General features: G+C 33.6%; 2 protein-coding genes across 2 annotated transcripts; both read left to right on the forward strand.

The window, feature by feature from the left end:
• Nucleotides 1-244: 244 nt before the first annotated feature.
• On the forward strand, nucleotides 245-3,188 carry LOC149409305 (periodic tryptophan protein 2 homolog). The gene is made up of 5 exons (XM_089649764.1): nucleotides 245-334; nucleotides 446-589; nucleotides 1,684-1,936; nucleotides 2,619-2,838; nucleotides 3,017-3,188. The coding sequence occupies exons 1-5, from the start codon at nucleotides 329-331 to the stop codon at nucleotides 3,186-3,188; spliced, it is 795 nt and encodes a 264-aa protein (XP_089505890.1). The 5' UTR covers nucleotides 245-328.
• Nucleotides 3,189-5,471: 2,283 nt separating this feature from the next.
• LOC149409306 (MORN repeat-containing protein 4 homolog) lies at nucleotides 5,472-7,512 on the forward strand. Its single transcript, XM_089649873.1, has 3 exons — nucleotides 5,472-5,665; nucleotides 6,827-6,936; nucleotides 7,358-7,512. The coding sequence occupies exons 1-3, from the start codon at nucleotides 5,472-5,474 to the stop codon at nucleotides 7,510-7,512; spliced, it is 459 nt and encodes a 152-aa protein (XP_089505999.1).
• Nucleotides 7,513-14,329: the final 6,817 nt, after the last annotated feature.

Genomic DNA, 14,329 nt, shown 5'->3' on the forward strand with positions numbered 1-14,329 from the left:
TTTGGACATTGATATAATTGAACTTTGTCCATTTGGACATTGATACAATTGAATTTTGTCCATTTGGACATTCATCCATTGGAACTTTGTCCATTTGGACATTGATACAAATGAACTTTGTCCATTTGGACATTGATACAATTGAACTTTGTCCATTTGGACATTGATACAATTGAATTTTGTCCATTTGGACACATCTCTATGTTATTCGGCTGACGGGAAATGTGTTTTAGCCGGAGGACAATCCAAGAATATCTGCATTTACAGTATTAACGAATCAGTACTTTTAAAGAAATTCCAAATCACATTAAACAAATCATTAGATGCAATGGGCGTAAGTATACAGTTTATTTTTACAAATTCCGTAAATTCACATTAACATAACATGTTATAACCTACATCCATGTAATGTTTTTATTTAGAAATTAATATTGAATATTTTCAGGATTTTGTGAGTCGGCGCAACCTGACGGAATTTGGAAATCTGATGCTTGTGGAGAAAAGGAGTGAATTAGAAGGAGGCGATGTTAAACTAAGGTTACCAGGGGTGAAGCAAGGCGACATGGCCGATAGAAACTTTAAACCAGAGGTTTGTTAAATAATATTATAGAATCAATCAGGCTCTTTTAGATGCCATTTTCTTTTTTGTTACATTAGCTCCACATAGGAGGCCCTGAGGAAAATAATTATCCTCGGGGCCTATGTCATCTTTAGGATGCTGTGTGGAGGGTATTTTTAGTAAAAGAAGGAGAAGGAGTGTGTCCAGGATTGACAGACATATGAATTTGTGGTTATCGTGGTGTATAAATGAAAGATCTCTCCAACTCAGGTATAGTGTTTATTTATAAGTTGAAAGCTGATTTACACTCACAATATTTCACGTTTATTTATGCACAAATACTATGGAATGTTCGCGAAACTAGGTCGTAGTACTCGTAGGTAGCAGCTGTTGACGATAGTAAATACTGAATACTAATAATTATGCTCGCTGCGTCGGGCTTATTTATATTGTTCGGCTGGTGGCAACAGCAGGTAGTTAAATGGCAACTAAATCGAGGCCACTCGCTCGGTCTGGCCCTTTCCCGAAGTTTCGGCGGCGTGGCAATTATGCCTAGGCGGCAGACTTGAACCTTCTGGCGAGTTCTCATAATGTGAAAGACCGACTTGCGATATTATTGTCGTCGTTAGACAAGTAGGTGCTTGTAGTACGTAGGTTGCTCTGTTTTGATTTCGACTGCGAGTACGTACCTAAGTAGCAAGTACGTACCTAAGTAGCGTCGAGCTGCTTATTATTAATGAATTAATCTGGATTCTTCTGCTACAAATTCATGAATGCGTTGTTCCGAAAAAGCCCTGTTGGAGTGGTCAAAAGTTCTCCCTCAACCAGTCTCCTGATCTGGCCCACCATGCGTTTGGTGGACAGACGCGTCGCTCGCCAAGATCCGGATAAACCTCATCCCATGAACCCGGCAAGCCCTGTTAAGTCACCAAACGAACTGCTTGAGGTGACCTATGACAGATGTGTCGGTTATCCAATAAATGGTTCCGGAGCGGCGGTACCCATACCCGCCTCCCTAATTGAAATCCCTGCTTATTTCTTAGTTCTGTTCTGCACGATATCAGCCTTATAAATTTAATTTTATAGCAATGTAAATTATACTATTTTTAATTTAATCCTTTCAGGTGCGAGTATTCTGTGTACAATTCTCTCCCACTGGTCAGAGCTTCTCAGTGGCTACAACAGAAGGATTGATGCAGTATTCCCTGAACACAGGTGGAGTGTTCCAGCCGTTTGAACTTCAGCTCAATGCCACTCCTCAGATGGTGAAGGAGGCCCTCAATAAGCAGGAGTGGACGGAGGCCTTGATGGCCGCTCTGCAGCTGAATGAGATGAAAATCATTCAGGAGGCTGTTGAACGAGTATCTATCAGTGATAGTAAGTTTGCACAAACAGTTAATACTTTTGTATACCTATGGCTGCAAACCATCCCAAAATAAATCGAATCATTACAATAAATCAGTAACAATAGTAGAATTACATAGTGCTGTCGCTGTCACTTCCGTCTACTCTTATGTCGAGTCTAACTCGACATTTTAAAATATTTAAAAATGTTTAAATCTGATTTATTATATCCGAATTCTTTGTAACACAATCTAAAAACGTCAAATTCTTCATTAATTATTAATTATGAATTGGTGGCAGATAAATCAATAGTAATTAAGGACAAGCAAAGGGTTACATAAATAAAATTACACTGTTTCACATTACTTAGTATTTTCCATGCTCTGGAACAGATCTTTCCTGTTTGTTTCTTAAAAACCATCTATAAATGGAATATCACTAAATTATTATACAGGGTGTCCAGGGGTAAAGTGCGCTGACTTCGGTAGGTGATTATTTTACATGATGGTACAAGTAAAATGTATAAATAAGTTTTTTTAAATTCCAACTTTTTTTCCCATAATATTTTTCTGTAGAAGATTATTTATTTTCCCATATAAACAATTCAACTTTTCCCGCAGACACCTTGTTGTAACATCGAACTTGCAACCGATTTAGTTTTTAATACAAATAAATTAATTATTGTTTATTTATTAGTTTTTTTAATTTATTTCAGTCCAGCTTACTATTGCAAGTCTTCCCGATGAATACTTGCACCGGCTTCTCAAAGCGATTTCCACTTTGTTTGAGGACAGCCGCCACATAGAGTTATACCTGCATTGGATCAGCTATGCGACAACAATACACAATTCTCGTCTGCAGGGAATGTTCGCTATGCCCACACTTCTGGCTTTAGAAAAAACACTTTCTAGAAAATATCAACAGCTGTCTGAAATGTGAGTTCTTCCCGCACAATTAAACAGATAATATTTTGTTATTACTTGCTGACTCGATGATTGAATGCTTGTCTGTCGAATGGAGGCATCAAATGTTCATTTTTCTGAAATTGTGAAACTGGTGAAATTGACATTTGAACCCCAGATCTTAATTACAAATTTGTCTTTTTTTTTACAGCTGCGATTTTAACAAGTATACAATGCAATACATTCAGGATCTCGGGAAACGCAATCGACAGAATGAAGAACAAATGGAAGTAGATGAGCACCATTCGGGAAGTGAATCTAGTGGAAGAGGAACTGCTGATTCGGAGAGTGAAGAAGATGATGTTGATGAAGAATCTACTTGAATAGGCTACTTGCATCTTAATTAAAAAAATATATGAAAAGGCATTATGTATTGTGTAAAAAACTAAACATAAATTATATATTTTTTTACTTCTCAATCTCTATCTAGTATTTTTATTAATTTTATTAACCTGTTGTGTTTTTATTTTAAATTTTTTTACCATAATTATATCCAGGTACAACCTGGGTGAGCTTTATTGAAGGGAATTTGCTCCTCTGAGAATATTCTTAAATATAAAATACTAGGTGTGATATCTTAGATAGTAGTTTAAGAGGTTACTTATAGATGGCATTGGTAACAATAAGGCCATTCATACAAGGAGATACTTACAAGCGACTCGAGTTTGTCGTGTAGCATACATGCTGCTCGTGAGTGTCCTTCATACTATTTTGCTAGTGTTCGCACACAATGTTACGCATTGACTATTGGTTTGACGTCACTTGCACGCTGCTGATAGTACTGGTAGCACACTACACGTCTTGCATTCGCATCTACTACTCGTTTGTCAGAGATGATGTTCGAACACGATTTGAATGTTAAATTCATTCTGGAGGTAGGAAAATATCCATGTTTATATAACTATAATTTACCAGAATACATGTTGTGGATTGAGGTTCGAAAGAAAAGTCAATTTGACATCATTCTCATGTAGTTCCTTGGTGGCGACAAATGTCCTCCAATTAACATTTATTTCGTTGTTTGGATGAACCTTAAATCATCTTTATATCGTTTTTTATGCTTGTAAATATGTATGAAGACGAACAATATTATTGTCTTCGTCGCTAGAGTCCCTTGACATTGTATTAATTCCATGACTGCACTTAAAGAATGATCAAGTTCAGTATAATTCAGGCAGTGCCGTGTAAAGAAACCAGCTTTAAAGAGTAGCATATATTGGTAGGTTGCGTAACAGTCTTGTAAAAATCTTTGCGTACGAAGAACCAAAAGCTGTCTATAATGCAGGGATTGAGAGGTAAATACCATTGGAAATTATTAGATGTTGATTATTTAAAAAAATTTGCGAGACAACCCATAGATAACACTAAAAACGAATTGTTTCACAGAATTGGAAAATTCATCAAATTTCAATGTTAAAATACAAGTCATGGGGCGGTTGTTACGCCGTTTTTTATTTATTTTTATTTCAAAGAAAATTTGCATTGGATGATACATTTTGAATATTATTTCAACCGCCATGTGATGGATGCCTCTGTTATGGCGAGTGAATTTTACAGATTGAAGATTTTAATATTATTCATAATTATAGTGAGTTATACAATTCCGATTCAGTTAATATTTTATGTGATAAATAATTAATTAAACATTGACAAAATTGACTTCGATAAAAACAGAACGTAAATAGGAAACTTATAAATTTGATGAATTTTTCAAATTCTGTGAAACAACCCATCCTTGTCTAATACATAACTAATGATATCCACATAAAAAGCAATATTCTAGATAGTTATATGAATGTTTCCAATTAGTAGCATTATTTAAAGTAGGGTGATGAAGTTTACATGGGCTAAGTCTGTGTACTTAATTCGATTACAAGGCTGTCCGCTGGGAAACCTTAGAAAAACACTTCAATGTTTGTATCGATGAATATCCACTGTCATTTGTGCAGCTAACCTACAAACATCCAAAATGGTTGAAGGTATGGAAAATTTTCATTAACTTTCTTTGCAAATATTTAAAATTGAATAGTTATAAGCATTCAGATGGTGAAATAAAATACATTCTGAAGATTTTTTCATAAATTTATTGTGGTGTGTGTTGTTACATTAATTTACTTTATTAAAAAGATAAAAATCAGACGGTACTAGGTAGTAGCTCATATTAACTAATAATCTTCAATTGATTGTTAGTGTAAACTTCTGATTAGTGAAGACGTTCACTTCATACTTACATTTATCTAACGGCTTCCGTGGCCGAGTGGTTACAATCCTCGGCTACGAATTCGGAGGTCGCAAGTAAATTTTCTTTGATTACTTTTTTTCATTTTACAATTTATCAATTAAAAATAATATATTTTTACTATATTTAAAATATGTAAAACCACCGTTCAGAATTAAAATGTTGCTTCAAATAGCTTTGTTTGGTGACCAGGTCTGAATAGCCAGGTAGGTACTTCCCAACCTTCTTCTTCCCCATCACCTTCCCTTCCCCACTACCTTCCACCTCACAAAATACGCCAATTGCATATGCCGTAGTCTCACTGGCTCCAAACGGTTGAGATAGTTGAATAGTGACGTGTTTATGTATATAAATCTGTTTGGCAGTGATGGATCCAGGAGTGGCAAAGACAGGGGCCTATAAATACGAGGATACGACTCGCTATATCGGGGAATGGAACTCCCGAGGACAGAAGCACGGGATGGGACACCTGGTGTTGCCAGACGGTACTAGGTACGACGGAGCCTTTACTAATGGACTGTCTTCCGGCTTGGGTGTTATGACATTCCCCGATGGTGCCAAGTAAGTTTTAAAGTTTCTCGTACTAATAAACTGCCCTTAAACTTGCGTAGATTTCACATTTGTTTTTCATACAATAATTATTCGTTATTGATGACTTGTTAACAGATCACAACTGCTTTTGTTATCAGATTGTTTTACTGTGTGTGCATATTTTCGTTATGTCAATGTTTCTGTTTCATATTATGATTCTTAAACCTTAGTATTAAGGTATGTCAAAAAGCAGGAACCTGCCAGTGGTAGTTTAAAGGAGTTGACTGTAAATAAATTTCGTGTTATCGAGATGGGAAGTTTAGGTTAATAAATCCACCTACCCGAAGTTGGATCTGGTGATGCTAGTCCGCGTCCCACACTTTTTTTTGGTTTATGTGCTCGTTGTACGGAACGGCTATGGGAACTTTTACTTCTGTCATACTAACGAAGTGTGTTGAACAGCCAACAGCACTTGTAACTTTAAAAAAGAACTACGGTCCAAGTGAATATTTTTCACATCAACGTAAAACGGGGTTTAGAAATTAGTGCCACTTTCTAAAAGGAAATAATCCTACATCATATTCTAACTACCTCATTGTTTTATATTAGCGTGTAGAATGGCCATTGCATGGAAGTTTTTTTTTGATGTAGGTACATAATGAATTTATCAATGAAGCAATTTTAAGATGTTTAACTTCTCAAGCGCCAAAAGTACCCATTGGATAAAAAAATTGTATCCCTTGAGCGCTGGCGTATCCATATGGATTAGTTGACAGGAGCTCGGCATTCCGAAGTTCAATATAAATTAATTAAATTGAGTGGAAGAAACACACAGCATTAGCAAAAAAAAAAAAATTATGATAATTTTCCTGTAAATGTCAATTATCAAATTCTGGAGTCAAGCATAACCTCACACTGAATGTTCTAAAATTTTTTCCAAATCGGTGTTACTCAGTGTTGCCACAGTAACGTAAAATTTTAATGCCATTTTATTAAAATTCTAGACTTTCTTGGAAGACTTTATGTTGGAAAACGACTCAAGGACTTTATTTAGTCCTGGTGCGGTCACGTATTGTTGTTCCAAATAAAGGCAAACAGTCAGTGACAATAGAGTTTGAGGGGAAATGTGACACTATTAATAATTGGCCCAACCACCAGCTGATTGTAATCATGTTGTGTTTGTTTGATTAGATTTGAAGGCGAGTTCATGCAGGGGTGGTTCCACGGCCACGGGGTGTTTTGGAGAGCAGATGGAATGAAGTACGAAGGGGAATTCAGAGGAGGGAGGATTTGGGGTCTTGGTAATATTGTCTTTCTTATTTTAAATCTGATAGTTAATCCTTGAAAATTAATCCACATTTAAATCTGACATTGATGTCCAAATTGATAATAATTTACTTATCTATAAAGGATATTATAATCTATCTGTCTGAAATTTGCATAGTGTTTTTGCTGTGATAATTTCTAAGGTTCATTAGGAACTTTCAGCCCGCAAGATCATTCAATCCCAATATAAGCTGTGTAGCTGAGAAATAACCGTTTAAATAAAAAATAAGATGAGACATTATATTTTATATTATTATTCAATATTTTTTCACTGTGCAGTAAGAAAGTATTATGAAAAAGTAGGTTTTAAAACTCCGGCAAAGCCAGGTATCAAATTATTGTTATAAAAATGATTGTTAAGGTCTAAATTAACACATTAAATCTTTTGGATTGCAGGCATAGTCACATTCAGTGACGGAAGCAATGGATTCCCTAGAAACGAAGGTTTCTTCCAAGACTGTCGACTCATGAGAAAGAAACGATGTGCAGAAATAATTCAGCGTGCACAGAAAGTAGCATACATGGCCAGAGCGCAATGCCAACCTATTTAACAAACAAACATCGTATTATTTATATCTGGGATTCGTAAATCATTCCTAACTTATATAAGGTAGTTATAAATTGTTCGTCTGTTCACAAAAAGTATACCCAATTTAAGATACAAAACAAAAATATTAATTAACTATTGTATTGTTAACGAACTTATACCATGGTCTGTTACATTAAAATTTCGTAATAGTATCACCAGGCTTACCTTGCCAGGGCTCCTACCACATAGCAACTTGACGGACGTAAATATCTCGCTAACGAGGATAAAGAGAATCCGACGTACCGGCCCATAATACAGAAAAAAATGGCGAATATTATAGACCTGATGGCCCGGAACAAAGGTATTTTTTGCAATTGTCAAGGGCGTATAGCTGTAGCATTCACGTGGGAGGGTTGTTGGATTAATTTTTGTTGTGTTTTTCAGGAATGTAATCTACGAGCACTATTTTTTTTGCCTCTATATTATTTACTATACTTACTTGGTAATAGTATAACTAGGCTAATGACTTCTACGGGAGAGCACCTCGACGGGCAATATGAATCTTAGCTAGCCAGAGCAACTGACATACCGGCCCATAATAAACGCAAAAACAAGCAGAATATTTTCAGTTGCATAATATGTGATTGTTATACTAAAATCAGAAACAGTACTTGTTTTGAATGTCAGTATTTTATTTAGAAGTATTTTCAAAACATTTCTCTGGAATCGAATGTACCTAAAGCGAGAATGTTTTTTCAATATTTCTGACAGTTTACATATTTATTTATTTTCGAGTTAGCTTTATTTTTTATTTTTCACATCTTCGTGTGTGCTTTTATAAACATATACACAGCATTTTATAAACAATTTATAAACATATACACAGGTAGATTGTTTGGCAAACATAATCTTTCTTTAAATATTTCAATAAAGTGACAAAAAAGAAACATTAATAATTAATGTTTTATTCCACAGCAAATTCCGGCCTAAAGAAATATGTTTTTGAATATTCTTATTTCATTACTTATAATTGCAGCACTTTTCAAAATTATTCAAAAGGTTATAGAATTTAATAAAAATAAAAATAAAAAAACTGAAATATTGAGAAAGAATGCATCAAAAATGATCAGAACCATTGGTGTAAGTAAATCGTTTTGTAACAAGTTTATCGATTTATTTATACATGTTATCGTTTTAATTTTTTGTTACTACTATTGTTTTCAGCTATCTTTCCACAACCATGATCAAAAAGAACACTGTTTATACCACATTGGAACACGTCCAGAGACAATTAATTTTAAAATCGGAGGCAGCACGCCATTCCTGGTAAAAAAATAATATTTATTTTACAAAATTTAATAATATTTAGATATGTTGTGTTACTCATTTGCCACATCCTAGGACTAATTGATTATTATTTTGTTTTATTTGTTTACTGACATGTTATTTTTCAGAAAGCATGCGCCTCCGGGTGCAAAGAAATAGTGCTGTTAATGCTTAAAAAAGGTAAAGGAATAAAAATTTCTTATCTGGTATTTAAAAATATTTCCCTTGTGAAAATATTTTGCAGAGTTTCACAATAAGTTCTAATAGGTACGTAAATGTTGTGCTTAGATGCAGGCAATGTTTATCACTTAAATATATTTAGGTGCGGATATAAATACCACGACATCGAGAGGAGACACGCCATTATATCTTGCTGCGTGTGCCGTGATGACCAAAAATTTGATCGATTTTTCCATTTTGGATTTTCTGGTTGTAGCCGGTTAGTACTTATATTTACTTAACGTTAATTATAATTTACCGACTTGCAAACTTATCTGAGGGCATTTTAGGTCCACGGTGTAAGCTCAAGGTTCGAAAGAATATTAAACAAGGTTCGCTCATACATGGTGTAGATCGCTGATTGGTTAGAAAGTCGTAGCTTGAAGTCCGCATTTTACCGGGAGATTTGAATTGACTGCTGTATGACTTATTTATGTATTTACTAACTTACGGGAAGTTAATTGCAAGGAGAAATGTTACAATACAGCATAGGGCACCAAAACACTTATAATAATTAAAGAGAATGTCAAGTGAAGGTTTTGATGGATATGAGTCAATCATACTGTTAATAATTTACAAAATGCAGATGAGATCAAAGTCCGTCCTAAGTTTTTTCTGAAGAAGAAATAATTAATTTTACTACAAGTTCATCGTAAGAGTAATCGCCTCCTTCTAGGCCTAATTTCCATGCAATTCCCGTTAAGAAGCTATGCGGATTGTAATGATTTAGCAAACTATTTCAATATTTACCAAACTATAATGATCTGGATATGAGACAGGGAAAGTAATTTTATTCGTACGAAGAGTCTCAAAAGATGGTAGATAGAAAACGAATTTTATAAAATATATTATGATAAAACTATACTAACAGACCGAGCGATTAGTCATAATAGACCCGATATATTAAAATAGAAAATAAAACATTTTTTAACTTATTTCCACTTGTTTATTTTACCAGTACCGGTTTCATCCTATTATGGACATCTTCAGGCTGGCAATTGAAATTCTTTTGTTACAGAATTTATACAAAATTAGGTACACAATGTCAAGGTAGGTACATATGATTGGGTTATTAAATTACAATGGTTCTTTAAGGTTAATATGTCATAAATAAGAAATAATAATATAACAATGGTCACTTTCAAAAATAATAAAAAATGCTATAATTAATAATAAGTTTTCAAATGAAGCTCATACAATAAAATCAATTAAAAATAAAATTAAAGACAATAATTTAATTATCTCAAAAGCTGATAAAGGGAATAGCACAGTAATTCTACCAAAAAATATTTATATTGAAAAAGTGCAAAATGTACTAAACTCTAGTGATGTAATTTTATTGAATAAAGATCCAACCCCAAAATTTACCGCAGAAATAAATTCAATTCTTAGTACATGCAAAACACTTGTTAAAGATAAATTCCAAAAATCCTACCTCACTGTCATGAACCCCCAATGTCCACGATTGTATGGACAACCTAAAGTTCACAAATTAGATATACCAGTGAGACCCGTCGTAGCTTATAACTCAGCACCAGCCTACAAACTAGCAAAATACGCCAATAGAATCATTAAAAATACTTTAAATTTCAAACCAAAATATGGTATTAAAAATTGTTTACAACTAATACACCTGATAAAAGATATAAATATACCAAACAACGCCTCTCTAGTGTCATTTGACGTTGTTAGTCTATTCACAAGTGTACCTACAGATGAATTAAAAATAATAATCAATAACTACATGGAGAAATCCAACATAAATATTATAAAAAAGAGAGAAATTAATCAAATAATAAATGTGTGCATAAAACAAAACTTTTTTAGATTTGATAATAAATTCTATTTACAATCGAAAGGGTTGGCAATGGGTAGCCCAATCTCTCCAATTTTAGCAGAGATCATGATGGACCACTTAGAAGAGACCATTGAGAGGTTAGTGTCCTTTAAGAATGTTGTTTTCTATCGGAGATACGTGGATGACATTTTGATCGTATGGACTGGTACACAGAGGCAGCTGGATATCTTCATCAAGGAGATAAATCAAATCAATAGGTCGATTCAATTCACTATGGAGATAGGAGGAGATAGAATCAACTTTTTAGATGTAGGAATTAGGATTGTTAATAACAAGTTGGAATTTTCAATATACAGGAAGCCTACATATAGTGATAATATCATCCACAGCTCTTCGAGACATCACATCTCACACAAAATGTCGATATTCCATTGTCTAATCCATAGACTGTTACATGTACCATTGAATGATATAGATTACAATAATGAATTGAATGTTATCAAAGCTATTGCGGTGAATAATGGTTACGATAGCGGAATAATAGATAATTTAATAAAAAAGAAAAATAAAAAACTCACTATAACTTCAATTACATATGGCCTTACACCAGAAAATGAAATTGAAACAAAACAATGGTGTAAAATACCATACCTTGGGAAAGTATCAAATAAAGTTTCGAAATTGATAGACAGTGACAAGAAGTGTAAGACATCTTTTTGTAGCGTGAATTCTTTGGGTAAGATATTAATAAACAATAAGGATAAGAGAGATAAATTGGAGAACTCTGGAATTTACCAAGTGAATTGCTCGAATTGCCCTGCATGTTACGTGGGACAGACAGGAAGAGCAGTATCGACCCGTATAAAGGAGCATTTCGCATGTTGGGTAAATCGAAAGGGAGATTTATCGAACGTAGCCTTGCATTTGCTAGAGAACCAACATACTTTTGACAAGGATAGAGATGTCAAGGTTCTTCACGTTTGTGAAAAGGGACAGAAATTAGACAGATTAGAATTACTAGAAATTAATCGCCTAACGAAGAAAATTGATCGTAAATATGTCATGAATAAACAGTTGGAACATGGTGCTCAGTCACCATTAATATATCCATTGTAATTAATTTTAATAATGTTACCTTAGACTCTGAGGTAACATTTTATTCTAAGTAATTTGCGATGTATGTATTGATGATTATTGAACATTTTGATATTCATGACTTATTTACCTTAAATAACAGTTGTGTAATTTAATTATGTAATCTTCTGATCCTTTGTTACAAACGTTAAGAGTTTTGACATCTCTATCTTGATAGAAATAATTTTTGTTTTCTGGTAAATGCAAAATTATGTTCAATAGATCATAATCCCCCCCCCCCACTTTTTGATTTGCTCAACTAAGGAGGTGTTCTTTTGTACAGTTTGATTCTTCTCTTCCGGATTGTCCTGCATGGTATGCAGGAAAATTCATTATTTTATTTACTAAATTATCGATTATTCTGCTATAGTGACCATTGTTATATTATTATTTCTTAAAATTAAACAGTAACTTTGTGTTTACAAAGTTACTGTTTAATTTTAAATTATAATGTCACATCACAAAGTAACAGCTTCATATGAAGAAATATTATTTCTTATTTATGACATATTAACCTTAAAGAACCATTGTAATTTAATAACCCAATCATATGTACCTACCTTGACATTGTGTACCTAATTTTGTATAAATTCTGTAACAAAAGAATTTCAATTGCCAGCCTGAAGATGTCCATAATAGGATGAAACCGGTAGTGGTAAAATAAACAAGTGGAAATAAGTTAAAAAATGTTTTATTTTCTATTTTAATAATATATAATTCCACCAAGTATAACAGTATAATAAATAAAGTCATAAAAGACCCGATATAGTTTTACATGACAAAATTAAAAAAATAACTTATATCATTGATGTCGCTATACCAAATTCCTGTAATATTCAAAAATCTGTTAGCGAAAAATTAAGAAAATACACAGATTTAGGAAATGAAATAAAAAGAATTTGGCATTCTCAGACTATAAAAATATTACCATTCGTTATTTCGGCTACTGGCATTATACCTAGCTCTCTAATTAAAAATTTAGGCGTATTAGATCTTTCAAAAAATTATATATAAAGATGCAAAAGTCGGTCATTTTGAATACATGTAGGATAACAAAAGATTTTTTAAATATTTATGTTGAGGGATCAGTAGGATTTATAGGCCCTGTTAGAATTTCTACCGAGCCGAACCCTCTGATATGAAAATATCTGGAGTCGGTGAATTATTTTCCCATTTGATCTCTTGTGAGTTGACGTGTTGTTCTTGTATTTATTTTGCTTATATAATGCACTTACATAATGTTGATTGACTAGATCAGGGCTGTCCAAACCACGGCCCGCGGGCCGCGGTTTAGATTATTGCGGCCCATTGAACCTTTTTTTAACCGACTTCAAAAAAAAGTCCGGTTCGGTTACACCGACTACAAAGAGGTCTGTAGGTGTACCCACTGCATATAATAATACTTTATTAACTTCACTTGTATGTATGTTTGTTTGCTTGCTTGCTTGCTTGTTTGCTTGCTTGTATGTAACTCTCCTGCTGCCTTCCTCGGCCCTAGTGGTAGCCGTTTCTCAGGCTCCCTCTCCGGAATAAAAGTTACCTGTTAGAACCATAGTCGGTAATAAAGAAACTACCATTAAATAAATATAGTTTAAAGAAACTAAAAAAACACGCTTTTGTAGCATACGAAACTAAAAAGTGAAAAATAAATATAGTTTAAAAAAACTAAAAAACACGCTTTTAAATAATATCGAACTAAAAACTTCAAAATTATTTTTAAAATAAGCTTAAAGCAATAATGAATGAAAAATGATAGTATTATTGTGAAAAAGCGTCGGGCGCACGATATACGAAAAATATGGCACAAAGCGCCCACGCTTTTTAACAATAATACTATCATTTTTCATTCATTATTGCTTTAAGCTTATTTTAAAAATTATTTTGAAGTTTTTAGTTCGATATTATTTAAAAGCGTGTTTTTTAGTTTTTTTAAACTATATTTATTTTAATTAATAATTGCTTTAACTTAGTCCTTTATTTATTTCGGTAATTTTTGGATAGGGCCTGACATGCTTATTACGAATATTTTTTAGAAAAAAACTTTATATTCGCCTTAATTACTATAAAAGAACACTTTTTGCATTTCGGGCGGCGGAAAATTATGAATTTAAATTTTCAATTGCGTTAACCAAAATTCACTTCGCGAATCGATGCAGCGGCAATCAGCTGCCATTAGGTACGTCACTGTTATGTTGGTATCCCTGATACATTGATTTGTATCACAAACCATGTTACACAAACCTAGCGTAGCCGGTAAACTAGTTGAAAACTGGGATGTTTTTCTTGCCTTGACGCGAGCAGGCGTTATTAAGGGGCACTTTCCTTTGTATCACAAACCATATTGAAGATAGCAACGGTCGTA

This window comes from Hesperophylax consimilis, chromosome 31 (assembly GCF_061612785.1).
Source record: "Hesperophylax consimilis isolate HC1 chromosome 31, BYU_Hcon_1.0, whole genome shotgun sequence".
Classification (NCBI taxonomy): Eukaryota; Metazoa; Arthropoda; class Insecta; order Trichoptera; family Limnephilidae; genus Hesperophylax; species Hesperophylax consimilis.